Genomic DNA, 25,058 nt, shown 5'->3' with positions numbered 1-25,058 from the left:
TATAATGGATTTTGTCAAATAGTTTTTTTTTTGTTTTGTTTTTTTGTTTTCTTTTTTTTTACTTTAACTGCAGTGTTTTCTAAAGCTTTGGAGGCAAGAGGCTGCAAATAATCATGTCTTGGTATTATCATTATTCAGGCAACGGTTAGCATGAAGACCCTGGAGAAGCAGCTGCAGCAGAAGAAAGAATCTGATCCCATTATGACTGGTATTTTGGAGGAGGTAAGATGCATCCTCCTGTTAATGCCGACATGTTCGAGGGTTCACTTCATTATTGGTGACACTGTTGTTGCGCAAACAATTGAAGCTACTATTCAAACTTGGTCTGATTTTTTTTTTTTTATTATTATTATTTTATTGGCAGGAACATTAAGTGGAGCTAATCTCTTATGTAAAAAGTAACAGTGGATTACCTTTTGCTTTTTAATAATGACTAGACTAAATAGATTCCTCTTGTAATTGCCTGTTACTATGTCAGTGAACAATCATCATATGCTGATAAAGCTTTCAAACATATGACCCATGCAGAATTATGAGTGGCCTTCCACTCAAAACACTGATTATTATGTTAACTATATTAGACAGAAAACATTGTGAGCCTCGTATTAAATACCCAATTGCAATTATTTCAAAAACAAAATACACAATAATTTCGTGGGAAGAGACAGAAGGCACAGTCTGAATTATTTCAACTGTGGATTATTGGAGCATTTTAGGAATAAACAAGAGCCATAAGCAGTTTTTGCAATTAAAATAAAACAAAAAAATAACTTTAAAAAGTGCTGTTTTTGAACTAATGGAAATTAAAATGAAAGTAACATTTATGCCAAAGATGAGTGTAGGAAACATGCTAATGAGATTATAAATCACTGAGAACAGTTACAAAATGTGAGTTAAAATCAAGTAACAAAGTTGGTAATAAACTTTGCAACATTAGGTGGCGAAAACTTAAAATGTTTTTTCTTTCATTTTTGTGCTTCCAGTCTTTTAGGCTAGTTAGTTATCAGCTTGTAAAGGTATTTATGCTCAAACGTTTTTGGAAAATCTGTAAATGATTCATAACATTGCTGAATTATATAAATACATGTTGTAGATCTATAAACTGCTCTAATACACAGTAGCAATGACATTTTTTTGGCTTGTACATCAGATTGCACACTTCCAGAAGGAGCTAGACGACCTGAAATCGCGCAGCATGAAAGCCAACTTTAAGGTCGGTACTAATGACGAGATGAAGGACCTGAGAAAAGAATCTGAAGACCTTCACATCTTCACCCTGGAAATAAAGGAAACCACTGAGGTAACACTGTGTTTAATAAAAAATTATTGCTCAAAAACAGATTGAGTCGACCTAAAGCTAATTTATTACACACACAAAAAATGATGGTGGTTATAGTTATTTTTAAAGTTTTCTTTTGAGGAAAATATCTTAAGTGAATGTTTTTGTTTTGCTTTTTTTTTAACCTTGAAAGCATTTTGTAAAACATTAAATGTACTATTCATCAAAGCATATTGTAACACTTGTTATTATTAATTACAAAATCAAGCGCTGCCCGTACCCTGGCAGGTCCGGAGCAACTAAAGGATCCCTTTTTGTGTTGATCTGTTTTCATAATCTTGATTTGCAAAAACACTAAGTGAAGACCAAGAAAAGTTGTTGAAGTTGACACCAATCATTTTCTTTCTTCTGATTTCAAAGTCTCTCCATGGGGACATTGGGACGCTGAAAACCACTTTAATTGAAGGTTTTGCTGGAGCAGAGGAAGCCAAAACGCAGAGCGAGTTGAGCAAAGACAAAAATTACAGACAGCTGCTGTACAAAAAGTCTCTAGATCCACGCAGCGAAGAACAGCTCAAGGTGAGATGTGCAGTAAAATATTAACTCATGTCACAGTTGTAGTAATACTAAGTATTTATGAGTCAGTAAAAAAAAAAAAAAAAAAAGACCTGCATGTCCCCCTCCAAAAAATGCTGTGGATCTGTTTTTTTTTTTCTAACTCAGGAGATTCGCAGACTTTACCAGTATGTCACTTCTGCCGTGGAAGACGTTAATGACGTCTTAGACGTGGAATGGGAAAAACACCTGGAGAAGAAGAAGAAGCAGAAGTGAGTCTAAAAGCCTAACAGATGGACCCCATCTCTGAACACTGAGAATATTGTGTTTGCTCATTGTTTGTTTACAGACACATGGTTGTTCCTGGACGGGAGGGTCTGTTCACTACACTGTCCAACAACATCTACATCATCAACCAGCAAAAGAACCGGCTGGACCAGCTGGTTCAGGAGCTCGCATCCCTGCGCCTTTACAGTAAAAACGCTGCTCCTTCCATTAGCCAGAACATTGCAACTGGATCTACAGCTGCTGGGTAAATAAAAGGATTGGGCTGAGAATTATGCATGTATTTAATATATATTATCTACAACATTTTATTGGTTCCGTATTTACATTTTTACAACTAATATAAAGAATTTGAATACTTTCCAAATCCATATGAGTGTCCAAAAACAGATGATTAAGAATGGAAAATGTTTTTATTTCCAGACTGCAATCACCATCAGGTTTTCCTGAAATATTACACGCTCTTTCAAATTGGCTCTTAAATTTAATGGTTTAGCTATTTTGGAAGTCCAAATACTTATGAAGTTGTGTGGACAGACTTTACTCTTTTAATAAACAAAGTTGTTTGAAATTAACTTGGAACAAAAAGTCATTGCTTAGGTTGTGCACTTTTTATGTTGTTTCTAAATTTCAGATGAAACTTCTCTGACTCCAAGTCAGAGGACAGCCTCAAATTTGGACCCCAAAATATATTACTGTTTCTCCAATGATTTCAGCTTCCACACAGTTAAGACCAACAATGCTTAATACTCTGGCAGATTTAAATGTAAAAGTTCAATTCAACCAAGAAATTTGTTTCCGATAGAAAACGAAACCAGTTTCTCTCTAAAGATAATAAAAACCATTTGAGAGTTTCACTTTTTGTTATGAAGAAGTGACATATCCAAAAAATGTTATCACTCAGCATTCAGTTAAAAAAAATGCCAATCTTCACAAACTTAACTTTATTACTGTTGTAAAGTTGTTTTTAAAGGCTGACTTTTTAAAAAGTTGTGTGTGTGTTTTACTTTCTTACATCAGAGACATGTTGTGGTGTGAATACAAATAATTCTGTCTAAATTATCTTTTTTTCTATGTTTTCATAGTTTTGAAAATGAGCTTGAGAGTTTAAAGGATGCATTCCTGAAAGCCAGGCTGGATGTTACTCCGCCTAAAGTCCAAGCCAAATCTTCAGGTATTACCCAGTTTTTTTTTAAATATAAAGTCATGGACAATATTTGAATATTTTAAAACATTGACAATATGTTTTCATCAGCAGTCAAGATATCACCAGTTAAACAATCCCAACTTCGCAATTTCCTCTCAAAGGGACAGATGCCTCCTGTACGCTCAACTGCACCAGGTATTTTCATTTTAGATAGTTGCATGCGATTTTAAAGTCTTTGCTTTATGTTAAAGTGTGAACAAACACACAGACGTGTATAAGAATGAATAACTTTCAAACAGAATGAAAAACTTACTTCAAAGTAATTGATTTTTTTTTTCTTTTTTTTACTTTTTATCCCCCATTGTAGCCAACTTGTCCCGTTCAGCGTTCCTTTCCCCGAAATACTACGAGGACCTGGACGATGCAAGCTCAACGTCCTCTCTGTCCCAGTCCTTGGAGCCTCACCCGTCCCACTTGGACCAGGAAGAGGAAGAACTACAACCACTACAGCCCCCAGCTGTGACAGTGTTATCCACCCCCCGCCACCCCACAGTTGTAAGGACCCCGTCTATCCAACCAGGCTTCGGAGGCATTCAGTCCACCCCGCTACCAAAGATTCACTCGGCTCCATCTTTGGGTTTTGGACTGAGCCCTATTCCCAGTCCTGGTAATTATGTGCTGCCTGCTTGTTATTGAGTTCAAACTGCTAATACAATAAACCAGATTCTTTTAGAGTTTTCCATCTTTCATATAAAACAAGGCTGTCGCTTTGAACAGTAAAATCACATACCATCATATGTGCTGTTTCTACGTTTTAGTTCCAACCAATAAAATCAATCTCAGTGGGGCTGACAGCACTGCTCTTGCCACAAAGACAGTAAAACATGGCGCTCCTCCGACAGAGAGAACTGTCCCCGTCACCATGTCTGCCCAGCAGGCTGCAGCCAATGCAGCCATGCGCAGACAAATGGCCAATCAGAAGACGGGTAGGTGGAACTTCTTGTATTGATGTCTTACCATCTTTAATCTATGCACTTTTTTCGAATGAGACCAACGATTCTTTGCAGTTCTCCGTATGAGATTTCATTTCGTTTTACATTTAAATTTATTTGGGTTCACTTTAAAACAATAGATCTCTGGGATTTCTTTCTCTCTAACTGGAACAACTTCCTGAGTTTTAAGTTTTTTTGCTTTCTCTTCTTGGACACACTGCTTTCACATCTTAGGGAAAGGGAAATGAATAACCAATGTGATTTACACATCAATGATTTTGTGCTTGTACTCCATGGTGTATCAACATTTGTTATATCTTGCTTAGTTTGCATCAGGTTTTTCCTGTCCTAAATTATGACTTGGGTATTATCGTGGGTAATTTTTTTAATTACATATTTGAAGAATGTAGTTTTTTTTTATGAGGTCCAGTTATTGAGCATTCATCCAGTATATTTTAGTACAGTAATATTGACCACTTAAAACAAGTACAAGTGCTAAAACAATACTAAAGTTTGAAGAATTTCTTGTTTGACTCTGGAGTAAATTTCGAGCTCCATTTAATCTATTAAAGATCTTTGTGTTGACTTCATTATAATAGTTTAATGAAAATGACATCATTTAAAAAAAAACACTATAATTAAATTCTAGTATTTAGTCAGCTTAATTATAATGGTTATATAATTCCCATAGAAGATACAGCCTAAAATTGTGAAAATAAAAAAAGTTCTTCAAGAAACCTTTTTGAGTTTCTTGAAGAAAAAGCAGCCTTCATGTGTGCAACTATCTTGGCAAAGGCCAGACCAGCTTTATTGGTGATTAATGTTGTTTGAGTGGTTCATATTGGTAAATAATCCGTTTAGTCTGTTTTTCAGTATCTGCCAGCATTATTAGTTTTATCTGTTTTGAGGGTGAACATTTCAGGCCCTAAGAGATAACCAGGAAGTGTTTTAAAGCAGCAGAAACACCATTAATGTAGAAGCTATTAAGACACAAGCTAAGAATATTACTTAGATTTGTTTGAATTCTATTCAAAATGAATCCTTATTTACTCTGCACACTGAATCTGTTCCAGCAGGTCTATGATATATGTAATAAATAGGAAACCTGTTTTACATCATGTTGCAATGCCTTTTTTAAATCACCAGAGGGAGACAATGGCTTGAAGACAAAACACTCTAAATTGAAGCACTTCAAGCCCCAGACAATAACATCTGACGCTGTTATTCCTCCAACAACTTAAATCATCACAGGAACATTTTTCATAGTTTAAACACCTTATAGACATTCATCCTGTACGATGCTGATGTTTTATGTCTTCCAGCTCCTGCTAGCAGTTCCTTGACAGAGTCCACCTTAAAGACTGTTCCTCAGGTGGTCAACGTTCAGGAGCTCAAAGAAAAAGGGCTGCCTGTCCAGGTTTCTTCCATCATCAGGTAGACACTGCTAATAATTTAGACCACATATACTTCTGGTGTCGGCTTCATGAATTTAAACAAGATAATTATTGGCAATCTAAATCAAGAAGATTGTAAAATATTGGATTTATGTTAAACAATGATGATCACTTTAAGTGGACTGACGGCAATAACGGCAACGTTTACAGCATTGCATAGCAACTAATATTACAGTTTTCAGTTTTTTGTGTCTTTAAAAATGACTGATATTTAATTTTTGTTGTGACTTTGACGGAACAAAAATATGGAGAATAACTGTTTTTTTATTAAAATGATTATTTCAGTTAAAATAACCCAGGAACATATTTTGGTTTATACATTAACTCCCCTCTTCTGTTTTTCTTTCCCAGCTCTTCGGTGCCAGATCTCACAAATCAGGCTTTTGCCAGCCAAGTGAAGCGAGTGAGTGTGAGCTGTGTTGTCCACACAACTTTTTTTTTTTTTTCACCCACCTGACACCTGTTTTTTTTTTCCTTCTAATAGAATATCTCATAATAGTCACTCAACAAAATGTTTAAATGTACTTTTCTGAAAAATAAATTGGTTTGAAATACAGTAGCAGTACCCAAACTCGTAGCCAAAAATAAGTAACTTCTGTGTGTGTATATATATATATTTCAGAGTTTTCAGGAGTTTTACTTTAGTGAAAAAGAAATCTGGTTTAATATATCTGAATCTGTGTCCTTGAACCTCTATACTCCATTAAATGTGCAAAATCCTCTGATTGCTGACCGTTTTTCCACTGAGGACAATTTTGACTGCATAGGTGAGAAATGTCTCAGGTTTCTCTCGTGTTGAGGCTACAAATTGCTGTTGGTTGACACAGCGGACCCTCCCACAAAAGCTGTTCTCATACATTCCCAAAATAACCTAAACCTAAACATGAACGACTCGAGCACATGCATACTATTTCAATTCCCCTCCATCTGCCTTAAGATTGAATTTAGTGAATAAGACACAAATGTGGAAGTGTTCAAAGTTGCCTTTATTTGTGAGTTACATGTTTTCATTATGAATTCACTGTGTCTCGGCAGACTACCGCCCCAGGGATTCAAAAGATGTCAAATGAAAGTACATACGGTCTACAGCCAGGCTTTGTTTTTGGTAAGTATTGATTGGTTACTCTGTTTGAGGACGTACAGCACAGTTGGAAATGTAATCTCATTACCTGTCGAAAACGATCATATCAGTCCAAACTTTTCATCGTTATATGTCCGCTCCTGCTCGTGATCGTTTTTGGCTTTTTGTTATCTGACTTTGGTAGCTTTTTACTGACTTGATTAACTTTTTCCTGAAGGTCAGTCATCCAAAACAGATGTTTCTGGTGTTCCTGCTAGTTCTGTGGAGCCAAGCATCAGCAAGCCGTTTTCCTTCACACCGGGGTGAGTTAACGTCACTCATGGAAAAAAAGCAGCCTGAGATTATCTATTACTGTCTTTGTTGACCAGGTTTATATCACAACTTTGTTGCTTTTGCAGGTCAGCAGGGTTCCCTTTCCCTTCTGTTTCACAAGGAGCTGGAATGACACAAGGTAAAGCCCCTTCAGTGACTTGGTATCAGCAGCGTTAAATAATAGTTTGACATGTCCACATAGTTTCAGTTGTTTCTCCTTTTATTTCCCAGCAGTTAAAGATGTCAGTAAATTCTCCTTTGGTGGAAATGGCAAGATGATATTTGGTCAGACGACGGAAGAGCCATTCTCTCTAACCCCAAAGTCTGTGGCCTCTGGTGTTGGCACCGGGTCTCCCACGCTGTCTTTAAGCACATCAGGTGAAGCAGCCAAACACAGCTCCCTCTCCACAGCCTTCAGGACGGAGCCACAACCGCCGAAGACCTCTGGAGGAGAAACTCTCGGCTGTTTTTCTGGACTCCGCGTTGGCCCAGGAGAAGAAGTCAAGGATACTGTAACAAAGCCAGCTGCTGCATTTACCTTTGGGGAACCTGGACTTGGCATTGGCAAGGGAGTACAATCATTCAGCTTTGCGTCAGGCCTCCAAAAGCCAGCTGAAGATTCTGGAACTACAGATTTGTCTAAGGGCGCTTCATCAAGCAGTTTGTTCAAGCCCCCTGAAACAAACTCCAAGCCAGCTTTCTCTCTTCCCACGTCTAGTGCCGCACCTTCAGCCTTGCCCACGTCTTTTAGTAGCCTTCTTGCAGGTTCTTCAGAGGAACCAAAAGCTCCCCCACAGCTCTCAGAACCTACACCACCCCCTGAAAAAGAACCAAGCACCACTGAACCAGCTGGGGAAAGCGCCAGTCAGTCTGTGGCTCCAGAACCTGCAGTGGATTCCTCATCCACACCTGCACTTCCTGCGCTGACAACTGCCACTACACAAGACCTTCCTCCTGCCAATGTTGCACCAGCTGAAGCAACTCCTCCACCAGCATCCATTGTGCCTTTCTCAACAGAAGCCACCCCAGGCCCCCCGTCCACTTCTTCTGTTTCCACTCCTGCTGCTCCCACCGTGGCGCCGGTCTCCCAGGGAGCCACGCCAGCGTTCCAGGTTCCCATTTCCGAAAAACCAGGTTCCATTTTTACACAGCCTGCTCCTGTGCCAGCTGCTACTCCTGTCCCTGCTCCTGCTCCTGCTCCTGTGCCAGCTGCTACTCCTGTCCCTGCTCCTGCTCCTGCTCCTGTCCCTGCTGCTGCTCCTGCTCCTGCTCCTGCTCCTGCTCCTGTTCCTGTCCCTGCTCCTGCTCCTGCTCCTGTCCCTGCTCCTGCTCCTGCTCCTGCTCCAGCTCCAGCTCCAGCAACAACAGACAGCAGCTCTATTGGGGCCACACCAGTTATCAACACAGCTGCTCCCACAGCCACAGCTACCACCACTACAACTGTTACCCCTGCACCAACCACCACTGCCAACACTGTTTTTGGGCAACCAGCTGCACCTCCAGCTTCCTCGGCCCCCTCGGCAACAGGATTTGGCTCGACTGGGTTTGGTGCTTCAACTGGGGCGGGTTTTAACAAATCCGTGTTTGGGCAGAGTGGCTTCGGCCAACCTACTAGCAGCAGCGCCGGATCATCTAGCGGCTTTTCTTTTACCCAGTCGGCATTTGGACCAAGCTCTAGCAGTGCAACAAGCGGGGGAGCGAGTCTTTTTGGGGCTTCAGCTGCTGGCGGTGCAAATTCGTTCTCCTTCGGCAGTGGAAGCACCAACACGGCCAGCAGCACCGGGTCAGGGCTGTTCGGACAAAGCGCAGCTCCTGCGTTTGGTCAGAGCTCTGGGTTTGGGCAGCCATCAGGCTTTGGCAGTAACACCACCACATCCTCATCTTCAGGATTCAGTTTTGGTCAACCCTCAGGTGAGTCTGAGCAGTAGTCAATGTATTTAAATACCGTCCTGTTTGTCACCACAGTTTGTATATAACTCTGATAACTATTTCCTAGAACACATTCGATGATCTTTCCATTTATAACTCACTGGGTTTTAATTTTAGACCAGTTAGCCAGAAACCATCTTGTTATTCAGAACCATAAAAAAAAAGTTTTCTGAACTGCATGGCTAAAAGCGGTAATATGACACTGTCGTATCTTCCGTTGTTGAAGTTAACATCATCTGACACGTTATGAATAAAGATATGTACCCAAGAGCGATAAGCAGCTGGATGATGTGTGGTAAATGTCAACTTATCTGACCAGCCTGCTCATTTGGTGAGAATTGATGGTATTAAATGGCAGAATCTTACAAGAGGATGCTTTTTTTATTATTATTAATAGTCAATCTTATTGTGTTGCACACAGTTCTCAAATATTCTCATTCTGAGATTTGTATTCAAGTATCTGCCAATTAAATTTAGAAAACCTTTTTATACCTCTCTGCGAACTCACTCATTATATTTTATGAAATCATTTAACACTGAAATATGTTTTTGTCCCAGGATTTGGTTGCTCTGGTGCCACGCCCGTATTTGGCCAACCGTCTGCAACCGGAAGTGTATTTGGACAAGTATGATTCACTTAACTAGAGCAAATTTTAAAATCTCTTCTTGCAATGTAGAGCATATAAAATAAATCGCAATCTTCCCGCTTTGTTTATCCCGTCTGCAGCCGTCGTCAGGGAGCAGTTTGTTCGGTTCAGCCTCAGCCAACGCAGCAGGTTCGTCTTCTGGAGGATTCTTCAGCGGCCTCGGGGGCAAACCGAGTGAGGATGCCGCCAACAAGAACCCATTCGGCGCCACTGCTTCAACTGGAGGGTTTGGGCAGCCCGCTCAGTCTGGTATGTTGGTTATTTTTTATTTAAAAAATAAAAATAAAATAAAAGTTTGCATTCGCTATATATTATATTTATATATATATTCAAACAAAAAACATTTTTATTTAATATTTTTATATATTTACTTTTAAATGTTTGTGCATTGAGAACAAAGTGGATCCAAAGCAAAATTATATGTTTGCGTGTGCAAATTTAGACAAACTGGTTCTGATTCTGATTGAACTCATCTTGTATTGAACCCGTCACAAAAAACACATTTTGCTGTCCCAAGAGTTTCTGCGATGTATCATAATATTGTCGTTCTCGTTTTAATTTGTCATGCAGTATATTGATTGATTGCTTATTGCGACAGGCTTACTTGTGACTTAGCTTTGTTTTCCCTTTTCCTTTCCAGGTTCCAACAATCTCTTTGGGAATAGCGGTGCAAAGGCCTTCGGGTTCGGCCAGTCCTCCTCTGCCTTTGGGGACCAGAAACCCAGTGGGACTTTCAGCACCGGTGCGGGGAGTGTCGCTTCTCAGGGGTTTGGCTCTTTTTCTTCACCAACAAAATCTGGTAGGTTGTAATGAAATGTTAATCATACAACAACATCAGATGTCCTACACAGTCTTGAAAAGTCTAGAAACTGTGGAAATGTACCCTTTTCCAGGTCTGCGTAGGTATGGAAAATAGAAAATTAAGTGTGGGGGAAAAACAGTTTTGCTCTCCAGATTTTTCTTAAAGTTTAATAGTGATTAATAATTGCAATGGTTTGACATTGATTTATGTTAAATTGACATGATTCATCTTTGCTTTACAACATCACAAGTTGATTTTAACAAATTTTCTATTCACATTTTGCTTCTGCACTTACTGAAAACATACTAATTCAAAAATTATAAAGAAACAATTTATTTTTTTTTTTACTAATTTCTCTAAACTTTCAAATGAGGTTGAATTAGACCTGCGGTCCTTAAACCGTCTAATCTGCTGGATAGAGCAGTAACATTTTGTTTTATCAAAAGAGATCTCACAAGTCTTTTTTTATCACCGTAAAATCGAATATAATCTTATTCCAAACCAATATCTGGGATATAAAATTTAAACTGCGTTTCATCCTAACATAATTTTTATCATTTTTCGTCTCATTAGCTGTTGCTGGGATCCCAGCTATCAGCTCCACTGGGATACTGGTATAGCTCAGCACATTAATGTCCTACCTCTCTGGCCTTTGTAAGGGGAATGTAATCTTGTTACATTAGCTCAATCAATTATTTACTGGGGCATGCTGCTGGCCTGGCTGTAATTTCAGCACAGCGCTTCTCCACTGCTGCTCAGACGCATCGAATTAGGTGTGAATTATTTGTCCCGTCTGCAAGTTATCACAGTGCTATGTTTTGAGCTGGTAAAAAAATAAAAATAAAAATGCTACAAATAAATGACACAGCACTCATAAGTTTAATTTGCAAGCATTTGTTTTAGATGCATTCAAGAAAATTAGACTTTCACTTTTTTGTGTGCAAATCTAAACCTTTTTACCTGTGAAGAGTTTGTCTTGCGCTACTTTTTTTTTTTAATGTAACCAATGTACAAGTGTAACCTTTTCTATTTTTCCTGCTGTACACAGTTGCAAAGCTTACTTGCGTTTTCCTTCATGCAGGGGGCTTTGGCAGTCCTCCGGTGTTTGGGAGTCCCCCGTCTTTTGGTGGTTCCCCAGCATTTGGTAGTACGGCATCATTTGGCACAAGCCCCTCCTTCACCAATCCCATGAATCCCTCGACTGGTAAAGTGTTCGGAGAGGGAACGGCTGCTGCAAACATGGGAGGATTTGGGTAAGAATCTTGATTAGCATCTAACTTAGTCTCCATACCAGGAGAAAAAAAAAAAAAGACAAAATATTTTGCATAAATTGTATTATCAGTTGCACGACGATGGACTTTTTGCTGAGAACAGCTATTTGATGCGTCAGATACAATCCTTGGTCTTTGGGTCATTTTATTGCTGCAGTTTCAAACAGTTTGAAAACGTCAGTGTGAACAGACTGTTTGTGCTGAGCTGAAAGAGCAACAGCAGCAGAATTCAGCCTGCAGCGCAAGCCAGCGTTTTTTGAAAATCAGAACATCTTTGTGTGCTCAGCTCAAAACACACAAACCTTTACACGCACATCTTCAAACTATAACGGTGCGATAAATGAAGAAAGAAAATACAGTAGAAAAGCACTTACCTGTTCAAATAACGCGTATCTTCAAATTCAAAGTAATCACCTGATCCATAAAGACTTCAGTTGGCAGAAATTTAAAATATTCAGTTTTTGCTGTATATTATACTCCGAAATGTGTGGGGCGACTTTGTATTTGTATTTGTCGAATCGCCTTTTGCTGTTCGATTTCTATTCTTACAGGTGTTTTTGCACCTCCAAGAAAATGCAATTAAAATTTAACAGGAAATTGAAAATGTAATTTTGTCGCCCCTCCGGACATTTCTATTCTAATGATGCTGTCAGTGTTGAGCTCTTGTTTTGTCCTTTCTGTTTGTGTGTTTTGATAGTGGCGGGGTTGGTTGGCTCTGGGCCTAAAACTATGGATCTCTGCGCAGGAGTAGATTATTCCCCTCAGATAATCCCACTTTGGGGTCATGCTGCCTGCAGATTAAGCAGGCCTGCTCTCTCTGCTACTTCCACTGGGATGCTTATACTCTTGCTTTCCCTCTCAGGAATGGGTGGGTTTGCGTTCAGTGGGACAGATTAAAGACGAACACATCCTGTCCTCTCAATTCAAAATTCTCACACATTATTCTACTTCTTCCGCCTTTCAGACATGTTTCCTTGGAATTTTACAAGCAAGGATGGGAATTGTGGTTTTCTGCTTGTCTACATAAATTACTGATTCAAATGGTGACTTATATGTGCCAGCGCCAGCTCATTTTGACCTTGATGTATCGCTATAAGACTATCTTTGTGTTTCAGGTTCTCTTCAGCTCCCAGTGCCCCTTCGTTTGGCGCTCTGGCCAGTCAGACTGCTCCTTCGTTCGGGAACTTGGCCCAGCAGGGCTCCACATTTGGAAGTCAGCCCAGCAGCTTCTCAGGCTTTGGACAGCAGCCACAGACTGGAGGTGAGGCATTTATTTAACTTGACTTTGTGTTTTTTTTTTTTTTTGTTTGTTTTTTTTTTGTTGTTGTTGTTGTTGTTTCCTCTCACCGTTTTTAAATTCCAGGAGCAGATTTTTAGTTTTAGTTGTTCAGTAGTGTCTCCGGTGTTTTGTCAGTTTTCTTCAATTTTACAGTTATTCATTTTTGGTGTCGTATTAATTGCTTTTAAAATAAATGTGTAGTTTTCAAAGCGAAATAAAGAATTGGGATAATTGGCCCATTTTTAATTTTTTATTCTGCTGACCAAGAATGATGCAGGATTGCTACACAGTTTGGAAGAAGTATGGATTTAGATTTTAAGTATTTTCCAGGTCGGAAGAAAATAGAGCATGTAGAACATTTCTGCCTCCAGACAATATAACTTATTCTGCTGTCTAAAAGTCACATTCATCCATCCCTCTAGGCAATCTGTCTATCTTTATTTCATCCATCCATCATTCTGGCAGTCTGTCAATCTATCTATTTTCTATGCGTTTTAATACAATCTCCCCATTTATCCATCAATTTGTCTGTACGTCCATCTATTCATCCAACCGTCCATCCATCAATCTGTCTGTCCTTTCATCCCCATCCGTTTGTCCTTTTATCAGTCCATCTATCCATTATGCTCTCAGTCTGCAGACAACAAACACCCATGTTTGAGTTTATCTGCATGTTGCTTTTAACTAAATCTCCCTCCTCTTTTTTCTCTATTCTAGGATTCTCAGGAAACACTTTCGGGTCTGCAAGCCAGTAAGTTGTGGTCAATGTGTTTGCAGTGATGTTTTCTGTGAGCGCTGACGAGCGAACAGAGCCACATATCTGCGCGTTTGCTGTGCGCTGCGCCTGTGGGGTTTAGAAGCTCACATCTTTTCTTCCACAACACTGCTCTCGGTTAAACCTTTCTGATTTAATACCTCCTGATCCAGCCTAATTTGGTTCCTTCCCCCCACCTCATCCCTTCCCTTCCCCTCCATTCATCCCAATTTAGAAGTGGTCTCTGTTATTTGACTGAACTTCTAGAGAATGTTTTCTGTTTGACCACTGAATATGAATGAAGCCAAATTAATAAAACATTGGCTCATATTAAAGATGCTAGAGTACTGGTTAGTGCTGGGCATACTAAATACGTACTGAAGTCTGTGGAGGTTTAGCTCATCAGTTCTGCTGCCTTTAGTCGTTAGATTTCCTGTTTTTATGCTAGCGTGTCTCCTAACTTCCTAGTCCTTTTTCCTTCATTTCTGCCGCCTTATGTTGCCGTGTGTCACATGGCAACCAGTGTTGCCCCGGAGTCTCTTCCAGCAAATGCATGCTAAAGTGCACAGAACTGTGTGGACTCGTCCTAGCTTATTGGACACATTCACGTTCTGATATAAATTTTACAATTACTCTATTTTTTCATGTATTTTTTGTGTGTGTGCGTGTTCTGAGAAGGGCAGACTTAAACCTACTGTCTTAACTGAGAATTGAGAAAAAGAGAAAAACTGTTTAGCCTGAATGTAGCTAATATAAATTGGCTATTCTCAGTGGAATCTTGATTTACTATGTCACTGTTTTCTGTTTAACCCAAATAGCTTTTGTAACACTGGAAGTAACATCTCAGTAGTTTATGAGATAAGAAATCACTCTTTCAGATTTATGTATTCAGTTTATTAGGGGAGGACTGGACATCTTACAGCCTCCGGTCCACATCCAGCTCTCTAGACGTCCCTAAGCGGTCAGTTGGTGGTCAGTCGGAAAATTTAAATTCAACAAGCAGGAAGTGTTAATTCTGCACAGTAATTTTGATTTTCTACTTTTATTTAAAAAAATAATTTTTTCCTAAGGTGGCTACTATAAACCTCTGAGCAGCCACATCAGCACCCTCTTGTGTTTTCTCATAATAAAAAACAGATTAATAACTTTTTTGTTCTTAAGTTAGTCAATTTGTCAGTTCGAGCCATAAGCTTGTGCATTTTTTAATATAGCAAATTTCCTAGCAAAGGACTGTTTTAATGCAACGTTTCGTGTTTTTGTTGTTTTCAGTTTTCATGAATACAGACTTTGCATGCCATTCGATATTCAGGCTTTTCGCTAAAGTCTCAGCGCTGTAGCTGCTGACACAGATGCTAAAGGTCACAGAGTTTTGGAATATAATATAATAATTAATAATCTCTTGGTCCAATTTCCTAATACCTTACGGCCCTTTCCTCATTTTTGTACTGACGTAAAAAGCTAAAGTGGTTCTAATCAACTAATAGGACTTTATTTATCACTAGACTAAACATACAGATATATTACAAAAAAAAAAGTTGTAACAGTTTCTCTGTATTTATTACACCACTATTGTCTGTTCAGACTTTTTAAATTCTTTATAATCATTTTTCTTGTATTGTTTTTTTTAGGTCAAGTTCCCAAACGTTTTCTAGCTGGCGGAGTTAGTGTTCATGATATCTTCAAGAGAAACCTACAGATGCTCAGTTCTGTCTGCAATCAAGCTTTTGGAACCACACAATGCGGGGGGGAAAAGGGAAACTAACTTTGTAAAAGGAGCAAATAAAGTGAAGCAAATGATGCATTTCCGCAGATTAAAATAAAACTTTAGCTTATAGAGCACCGTTGTTTCCCTATGTGTTCTACATTTTAGCACAATGCATACTTTGTGAGCTTAGTTTGTCCTTTACCTGCAGCCGTTTGTACGAGCAGAAAAAATGATATACTTAATATTTGTCAGAGAATAATTCTAATCAAAATACTGTGGCAAGTTTTAAGATATTTTGTACTCGGAAATAAAAATAGATTGGTACAAAAGCATTCAGGTGAATATGTCAAATTTTAGTCATAATGAGTACAACTGTTTGCAATGTTGATGTATTTTAAGTCAGCCCACAACACTTTGAAACCAGTGATGGGGTCGGTTTAAATTAGAAAAAGAGAAGAAATACATTTTTTTTATCATTATTAAAATAAGAAAAAAGGGTGTCTGTTTTTGTGAAAAAAATCTATGTATTTTTTTTTTTTTTACATGGAAATAAAAATTTTCTTTCTGAATTTGATTTTTGTTTTGTTTTTTTACATTACAGATGCAATTTTTGGGCTGCACAGTGGCGCAGTTGGTAGAGCTGTTGCCTTGCAGCAAGAAAGTTCTGGGTTCAATTCCTGGCCCTGGTCTTTCTGCATGGAGTTTGCATGTTCTCCCTGTGCATGTGTGGGTTTTCTCCAGGTACTCCAGTTTCCTCCCACAGTCCAAAAACATGACCATCAGGTTAATTGGCCTCTCCAAATTGTCCCTAGGTGTGTGTGTGTGCTTGGTTGTGTGTCTCTGTTGCCATGCGACAGACTGGCAACCTGTCCAGGGTTACCCCACCTCTCACCCGGAACATTAGCTGGAGATTGGCACCAGCATCCCCTGACCCCACTGAGGGACAAGGGTGTAAAGAGGATGGATGCAATTTTCGCTGATATTTAAAGCTTGATTCAGGTAAATTAATAGGATTTTCATAGATGTGCTTTTGTGCTTATAGTTTTGAACTTTTGTAGACTGAAAGCTTTAATTTGAAAAATAAAAAATATGCAGGGACCCTTCATTTACCTTCTACCACAAACAAAACTGACATTTTAAAATGTTGTATTACAAAATCCTGTAGATTCATGTACAAACCGATGGCCTTTGACAAATGCCTTTTTCTACAACAAAAGTTTATCTGCAGCTCTAGCAGTGTTAAATGCTCCATCTAGGATTTCTCATTCAAGAAACTAATTTAAGGTTTTTCAAAGCGCTGCACATTTGTCCAATTCTAGATTTGTGTTGCAGCATTACAACATTCTAACACGAGCAGGGCTTGATAATTTCAGGTGCATCCAAATATTATGAGAGGAGGACTAAGATAACCCAATAACGCACTATGCTTTAATGTATTGCCACACAGCAGCAAGCTCTGGGCCTCCTTCAGACGCTTTGGTAATTAATGCTAAATCCTTGTTTATATGCAGCTCATTCCTCCATCTTCACCGAGGAGCACATCCACTTGCATACAGAGCTTCGCTCTGCCGTGGCGCCACTCTGTGAGGGGCGTAAGGTCTGTGGCCTGTGACATTGTGGGATGTAGCCTCTGGCAGCAGAGTTGTATGACTTGTGGATCGTGTCAGTGTCACTTCATCAGCCCTTATCTTCTGTCTTTGGCCAGAACATGTGGCAGGAGTTCCTTCGCAGCTCTGAAAGAAGCCTGAGAAATGTCAGGGTCGCAGTATGTGACCTCTAACAGAGACCCGCTAAAATTGCAAAGTCCACATTGGAGTTTCAGTGTATATATAAATGGGACCTCGAGGCCGGTGTTGGTGTTGTTAACTGGAACGGAGCAGGTTTCTCCAGCGTCGGGTTACTTCTTTATTCCACGTTCTGGTTAAGGAATTACAGCCGGACACGTTGACAGATTACAGCGCCACACAGGGAGTTACACAGCCCCAAACTCTGTAATGCTTTCAGCTAAAGCGGATGAGCTTATGAGATTCCCGGTGCCCACGCCACAACGGCGTTGAAAACAGAGTCCCTTTTGCTGTGTTGCGCTCTACCTCACATCTGACAGAAGTATACAGACGTAATTGTACCCCGTCTCTGTCTCTTTGTTCCCCGCGATTACAAAGTGCTCAGGAGGTTGGCAGCTGTCTTCACGGAATCCAGATAAAAATAGATTTGTCCAAACCAAACGCCCACCCTCCTGCCCGTCCGCCCCTCCCCAAGCTGCACCCCGGTTCTGTCCCACCCCCACTGTGAAATGACTAGCAGTTCTTCGCTGTCTCGCTTTGCTGACATATTCATCGTCTCCTCATGTGTGGCTGCACTTCACGCCGCTAAGCATCTTTGGTGCCATGAGGCATTTCCGTGAACATTTTCTCTGGTGAATGTTAGCAGTTGTGGTCAGTCAGGCGTCTCCTTTAGTGTACATGTACCAGCCATTCTGGTCGTCTCGCAGCAATGTGAGCTGGGTTTTTCCTTCTTTTTATTTACAGCATTGCTGAACATGGGTTTCAGCGGAGCAGAGGCTTTCGTTTACCCTGGTGGGTCATTTTTTTGTGCTCTGATGATCTAATAATCCTCTAACAAATAAGCCCAGCATTGCTTTGCTGAGGCAACGTTTGCAGTAGGAGGTGCTGAGAAGTTAGTGGAGAGCTCCTCTTTTTACATGAAATAATCTAAAGAAGTGTCATGTCATTCTATTTATCCTCATTTTGAGCCATTTGCAACAATTTGCTTTGGCTCCTCTGTGATCATTTTTACTTCAGCGTTATGCATCCAAATCCATCTGTGCAATGCTGGGGAGAGTTTCCAGCGATTCAGCTGAACTGAATTTGAGAGTTGAATGAAAATCATGCCACTGGTAACACAATATAATGCAGATTTTCTCTAGTCCACACAAAGGGCTTGTATGTGAAATTTGATTTCAGTACTTTCCAGGTTTGGAAATAGTTTGTATTATCCATATTTTAATCCTTGTCTTTTTGTTCAAAAGTGAAGATATACATATATATTTTCTGGTAGATATTTTTCTAACCAGATAAAAAAAACAAAAAAACAAAAAAACTTCACCAATATCAAGATCTCTTTCACACAGGTGACGTGGCAAAGTAAGGCATCAGAACATCTCACAGAGGACAAGACGGTTGGACAATAGCAATGAAAAAAAGTGCAAATAATTTGACAAAGTGGAGTAGTTATTCTGGCAACAAAATGTTAAGAACAGGCCTTGTTCAAAGGATTTCTGTTATCAATTTCTTCATATTGACAACACTTTGCGCAATACACAAATTAAGACCATCTGCTAATCTCTTCGACAGCAAATAATTCACATTTTCATTCTTCGCTTGACATTTATGCAAGAAATTTTAACAGGGTCTCGGAAAGTTTAATCATTATTTAGCAGTCTTTTTTCTTTTTTTCTTTTTTTTTTTTCCAAATTAGCTACTTGCTAAAGTTTTAAAACAAGTGAGAAAATGATATGATTTTCTTACAATCTCTTCCTGTTTTACAGATTAGTACTACTCTTATACGGAGCCTAAGGTTTTAAGTCTCACGCTCAGTGAATTGTGGGACTTTTCTGCATTTTCTTCTTCCTATTAAAATACGGACTGCAGCAGCGCTGTCACCGGCTCATTCTGAAATGGCTGAAAGAGGAACTTTGAGCTTTGAGGAGCACGAACGATAACATCCTTAACCTCTCGGCTTTTAATTACACTACCTGCCTCAGCTGCTTTTCTTCGCTCGCTTTCTCTCTGCCTTTAATTTGCTCGGGGATTAGGCAGGTTACTTATCTTGATACTTCAAAGGAGCTTTACACTAAAAGCTTTAATTTCAGTCAAACTCTGACTATTCAAAGAGTACAAAGTACTCTTAACCTTTGTTTACTTGTAACCCAACAAGAAAAAAAAAAGTAAAAAAAAAAGAAACAGGTGCATGCTACAGCAATTTAAGCATTTGGCTTCCCTGTGTGAGAATGGATTACCGAGAATGGGCTTAAAGTCTTATCTATTAGGCACGGTCATGGATGTCGGGCATTACCACAGATGTCAGGGCGAAAGGATTTCGGTATCGTCAGAGCTGCGGTGATTCTTGGAGAAAGGTCAAAGAAGTGCTAATCAGAATGGAAGATATCTGCCTTTACTTCCCCCGTGGATTTAAATTTAGACACCGCGTCGTCCCCGTTTGATGACAGTAGTTTTAACATTTTGCAACGCATGGGGCTGTTGAGTTCATTATTTAAGCAAGCAGCCTCTTGAGAACATTTTGGTTTCAGCTTTTCGCCCTGTCGATATGTAGAGTAGGTAATGATGCGATCTGCTGAATCAAGGATTCTTTCCGCCCCTCCTCCTTTACCAAACAAGCATCTTCCAAGTCAATGCAAATTAAACACTGCAGATTGTCCCCAGATGTGTTCTGGCTGCAACGTTTGTAAACTTAAATCAGATAAATCAATATCCAGCTATAGGTTCTCTGTTTTGCTCTTTGCTTTTACGTGGAAAAAAAAAAGAAGAAAAAATTACATTTCCCATCGAGTCCGGATTCCACTGCAGTCCATCAATTGAGCAACATCAGTAATATTTAACTGTGTGAAATCACATGCAGGATGTATGATCAGCTGACATAAAATGGAACCAGTTTCACCATATTTCCACACATTCTCCTGCTTTCAGTTCATTTTCTGCATCTGTCATTGTTATCCATAACGTTGTGCAACTTGCAAGTTAAGTTTAAAGGACCCTTTGGCTCTGCGTCAATGCTGGGAGTTAAAGTTTTCAAACTCACACAAGTTAATTACGAACTCGAGTCAGACGAGAGTTTAACTCTCGCACAAGGCTGAGTTTGTAATTGCACCAAGTATGTTGATGCTTTCCCCTCAGGAGCTGCTTGTGATGTCTGAGTTTATTACAAAAAGCCTTGGCAGCGCGTGGGAGGTGTGGGCTCCCAACTCCATCACCTGCTGTAATTACACTGATGGCAGCCAAAGGTTGCCTCTGAGTCGTCCTTCCTCGGCTTGTGGGATGTTCAGCGCTTAATAGCTATCATTAATTTAAATGGAATATCACATTATGCTGTGTACGCTAATCAACCATTGTCCTACCTCGAGCTTCGGCCTGGCGGTCCAGATGTACGTGCCGCTCAAAACGTCATCCTCTTACATAACCGCGGGGACTGCGGCGGGAATGGCAGGCTCGGAGCTTAGGAGTGATTTATCTGCTTTGTTGCGGCGTTTAATTCCAATAAATGTTGCGTAACGTTGTCTGGGTGGCACCTGCGAGCGCGGAACAGCGTCGCGGCCTTTGAGGGTTTTAAAAAGTTTCGAATTTGACTCGCAGAGGTCTGCCCCGGGGGTTTGATGTCACTAATAAAACGCCGTTATATTGCAAAGCTGTCTGGAAATGCAGCTTTGGAGACTCCTATTTCAGTTAGGAGACTCATGGCAACCACCTGTCAGTTTAATATATAAAAAAAAACTTTATAGATTTATTTTTGCTTTGGTCATTATTCTGCGGTAAATACTAAAACGTGGATAAACTAAATGTATCATAAACCTTTAGACCGTGGGGCTCACATCCGCCGTGGGTGTTAACCTGGTTCTAGTCTACTACTCATGGAGGGATTTGATCTCCACCAGTAATTATGAAGTGGAAGGAATAAGATCAGTAATTGTCAATTGTCTCTCTTTTACTAGAGATTGGCAGTAGAGTGTGTCTGCAAGCAGACGTTTTCAAGTTTTGCCACAGATTCTCATTAGGATTTAAATCCTGACTTTGACTGGGCCATTCTCACATATGACTATACTTTAACATAAACTACTTTAAGACCTGGCTGTAAATTTGGGATTGTCATCTTTACATGACTTCTGAAGGAACTGGCAAGCTGATTTTATTTAGAGGGATCATAGTAATTGAAAAGCATGGAACACTTTCTATGCATTTCACAATTATGCCATACTTTGTGTAGGCCTGTCTCAAAAAAAAAAAAAAAGAGTCAAGCAAAATACAGAACATTTTTGAAATAGCTTCATATAAATGTTATTGCACTATGCACTGTATTTGTACAGTAATGTGCTTCATCTTTTGTATTATTTAATTGAAAATAATAATTTTCAGACAATGGCTTCAAGATATGTGGTTAAGTTTATGGCTCTCCATCCCCCCGATCTCATAGTTATCTCATTTCAAATCTGACAAACTTAATCAAGTTCAACTTTTATTAAAATAAATGATGACTTTAGACAAAACATTTTTTATATATATCTTCTTACTTATAGGAATATTATGATGAGGAAATCCAGTCTCCAATTTCCTCATCATCAAATAGCTCAACCTTTTGTTTCATCAAATGACAATCATCCAAAGACTTCACTCCTAAAACTAAAGCACGTCCAGGTGCCCTCTGTCTCACTCCCAGCAGACTGTCTTGTCCTTTAAATCAGGCTGAATAAGATTCAGCTGCTATGGTTTTACTCTTACATTGGGGTCATTCTCCAGTTGATTACCTGTCCGACTAACATCCTTCATTCCTCATGATTGACTTTGGCTGAGCAGCATGATCTAAGAGGCAGAGGTTCCAACTCCCTTTATGTTGTAGAAAGCATTCAATTTTATTTATTTATTTATTTATTTATTCATACATACATACAGAAAATCAAAATCTGACTTATTTCTTTCTTTACTTTGAATGAAATTTCTAAAACTGTTCATATGTTTATGCCTTTGTCAGCGCTGGGCTCAGCTTGCAAGTTACTAAACAACTTTAAGTTTTGACACCTTCTGTAGGACAGTACAATTTAGTTAAATAGATACTTTGCTTATTATTTGGAAGAACAAATGGGGACAGGTGGAGGTTCGCGGGGAGCTGCAACCGCGATGTAAATATAGTCGTGAATGTGCAGTTGAGGAATGTGACCAGGATAGCAGAGACCGCATGTTTGGAGCTGACTGAGGTCAAATAAACTTTCCATGCAAAGGAGTGTCGACACTCACCTCTGGCTTTTTCATTCATCAAAAGACTTTGAACTCATCACCAAAAAAAAACAAAAAAACTATAGAGATTCTTGTGAAAACGTGCAAAAAGCTGATCAGCAACAATGCTATTCCAATAATTCATGGACAAAAAGATGTTTTGTTTTTATACTGATGCTCCTTTTATATTCTATTGAGATAATTCCTTGGCAAAGAAATTATCTCACACTTTTTACTTCAACTAAAATGTTATTTAGCACACATGAAAGATAAAGTCTACTTATTTAGCATCTTTTTTTCTTTTTTCCCCTATGTTTTTCATTTATTTCAGCTAAGAACTTATTTTTAATTGGTTACAGCAGAAAGCAGGGCGTTTAATATTTTCTGATGACTTCTTTAATAATCCAATCTGAAGGGAAGATTAACAGAGCATGCAGAGAACATCTACGCAGAAATTCAGTTTCAGCAGAAGCAGCAATTTGGCAGATTTACGCCAACACTGGTATTAATTTAATTCTTACAGAGTTACATCAACAAAAATTTGAGTCGGTTTAACTGTTCGAAATATTAAAACAAAATAACCAATTCTGGAAAAGACCAAACAGATTCAGCACAGTGTTGATTTAACTCTGCCAGAGCTTTGTGTTTCATTTCTCCGTTTCAGAAATCCTGATCGTTGTCTCAGTAAAAAGTCTTCTTTGAGGAACACACAGTAGTCGCCCTATTCTGCAATTTCCTCACTGCCGTGACCCAAAGCGCAGTGGTCTACTCCAAGTCAATCGGCATTTTGTAAGTTCTTGCTTCCGTGTCAAATGACAATTATTCCACGGCTGAAAATAGTCTTGCACATTTGCAAAGTTTCCCTTTTCACTAACTACAGTCTCTCCTAATGTTTTACAAAACAAGTAAAGTTATCTTATGACACATTTCTAAATGGCAGACGTACATTGAAAATGTCAACACACAAAAACTAATATTCTATGGAAACACTAATTATACACCATGATTTTGCAGCTTGGATAATACTCAATTAGCAGCAAAAACTTGAAGTAGTTATTTCCTGTGCAATATTATCTATCGCCTGCACAGTTGTTGAGTAACTTAGGCCCACTGTTCTTTACAGCTTGATTCAATTCGGTGAGATTTGCCGGCATTTGTTCCTGCATAATTCACATCAAGACACACTACAGTACTTCTGTCAGGTGAGAACTACACTTTGACTTGAACGTGGTATTGCACTTTCCCGCAAGGCACTTTTACTTTGATTTTATATGTCAGTTATCGTTACAATCAGATGCAACTTTGCACAAAGTAAAACCATGCTTCCATTATCTCTTAAAGGAAAAGGTACTTACTGTTGGCCGTTTAAGCCATAGTTTTTGTACAATTTTTCTATTTGTCTCAACCTTGACTGGTTACCCCTGCATAACCATGCTGCCTAACAAGACGTCTCAGATCATTAAGCCGTAATAATTGTTTTTTCCAAGATCGTCGCTAATATTATTATTCCACTTTGATATTGTGTAATACAAACAAAGCCTAATGAGGCAGTTTTCCTTCAGATGTGTACAAGCTAAAGATGGCTTTCTTTTCCCATTAGCATAGCATATTCCATAAAAGCCTTTATGGAAGATGCAAATATCAAACATCTTCATTCTTGCACTATCACCTGCACACCTGTATGAATAGCTCTCCTGGACTTTGCTGCGCTTCCTTCCCTTATTGTTATATATATATATCATAATCATAATGTAATAATTTAAGTGATACCAAAAAATAGAGACATGGTGAAATATTCACATCTCAGATTAAAATAAAGAAAGCACAATATTCTCTGTTTTGTATATTTTATTCTTTCATGAAAAAAATCTTATATATATATATATATATATATATGAGAGGGCTTTTTATCCCTGGTGTTGTGCATTTTCACAGTTTTAAACAATTGCCAGAACCAACCCATTTTCAAGTATTGGTACACAAAAAAAGAACACATTCGGCCCAAAATACTCCAGTGGTGTACTGTGCTTCCAAGAAATCAAACACACTCATTTCCTTTAGTTATCTTGTGTGCTACATTGGAGAGGGTTACCTTTAAAATGATGAACTGAATTTGCTGAAATAATGAGAGAGCCTATTGACAGGCCTATGGAAAGTGGATTTTTCTCAAAATAAAACCAAAAACAAAAGCCAGGAAATGAGGCGAGGGATTCCTGAGTGGCTCAGGGGAGAGCAGATACTTTCTTCAAAAAGGAAAAGTAGCCGCCCTCAGAAGAACTGTGAAGGTGTGGGTTTAGGAGAGGAGACGTCCATTTACTTGGCACACAACCTCACAGACATGATTCGATCCACAATGTTTCTCTGGGAATATAAAAACATTTATTCAAACCAAGCGGTCACTTCAGGGGCCAGGAGGTTTTTATGAGTTCGCGAGGGCGCCGGCGTCACACAGCGTAGTTTTGGCTCTTGTCCAACATTGGCACATCTCGCCATTTTGAACAACAGAATTAAAGACTGTCAACAAAACAACCCTTCTGCTAAATCTGGAAGCTTTGTTTGTTTTTC

At 39.2% G+C, this 25,058-nt stretch overlaps 1 protein-coding gene across 1 annotated transcript in view; it reads left to right on the top strand.

Moving 5' to 3' along the window:
* nup214 (nucleoporin 214) overlaps positions 1-15,822 on the top strand; it is a 34,019-nt gene extending 18,197 nt beyond the window's left edge. The window contains exons 16-38 of the mRNA XM_016674732.1: positions 139-222; positions 1,151-1,300; positions 1,700-1,858; positions 2,003-2,106; positions 2,184-2,366; positions 3,205-3,293; positions 3,375-3,461; positions 3,634-3,933; positions 4,085-4,252; positions 5,581-5,692; positions 6,064-6,115; positions 6,748-6,817; positions 7,011-7,095; positions 7,192-7,244; positions 7,337-8,281; positions 8,408-9,016; positions 9,593-9,660; positions 9,762-9,930; positions 10,322-10,480; positions 11,565-11,736; positions 12,870-13,015; positions 13,751-13,784; positions 15,416-15,822. Of these exons, the coding sequence (XP_016530218.1) occupies positions 139-222; positions 1,151-1,300; positions 1,700-1,858; positions 2,003-2,106; positions 2,184-2,366; positions 3,205-3,293; positions 3,375-3,461; positions 3,634-3,933; positions 4,085-4,252; positions 5,581-5,692; positions 6,064-6,115; positions 6,748-6,817; positions 7,011-7,095; positions 7,192-7,244; positions 7,337-8,281; positions 8,408-9,016; positions 9,593-9,660; positions 9,762-9,930; positions 10,322-10,480; positions 11,565-11,736; positions 12,870-13,015; positions 13,751-13,784; positions 15,416-15,452 (4,035 nt within the window). The 3' untranslated portion in view covers positions 15,453-15,822. The remainder of the gene's footprint in view (positions 1-138; positions 223-1,150; positions 1,301-1,699; positions 1,859-2,002; positions 2,107-2,183; positions 2,367-3,204; positions 3,294-3,374; positions 3,462-3,633; positions 3,934-4,084; positions 4,253-5,580; positions 5,693-6,063; positions 6,116-6,747; positions 6,818-7,010; positions 7,096-7,191; positions 7,245-7,336; positions 8,282-8,407; positions 9,017-9,592; positions 9,661-9,761; positions 9,931-10,321; positions 10,481-11,564; positions 11,737-12,869; positions 13,016-13,750; positions 13,785-15,415) is intronic.
* Positions 15,823-25,058: the final 9,236 nt, after the last annotated feature.

Source organism: Poecilia formosa, unplaced genomic scaffold (genome assembly GCF_000485575.1).
Source record: "Poecilia formosa unplaced genomic scaffold, Poecilia_formosa-5.1.2 Scaffold100, whole genome shotgun sequence".
Lineage (NCBI taxonomy): Eukaryota > Metazoa > Chordata > Actinopteri > Cyprinodontiformes > Poeciliidae > Poecilia > Poecilia formosa.
Note: the sequence above shows the minus strand (reverse complement) of the source record. Positions and strands in the feature narration are given on the sequence as shown.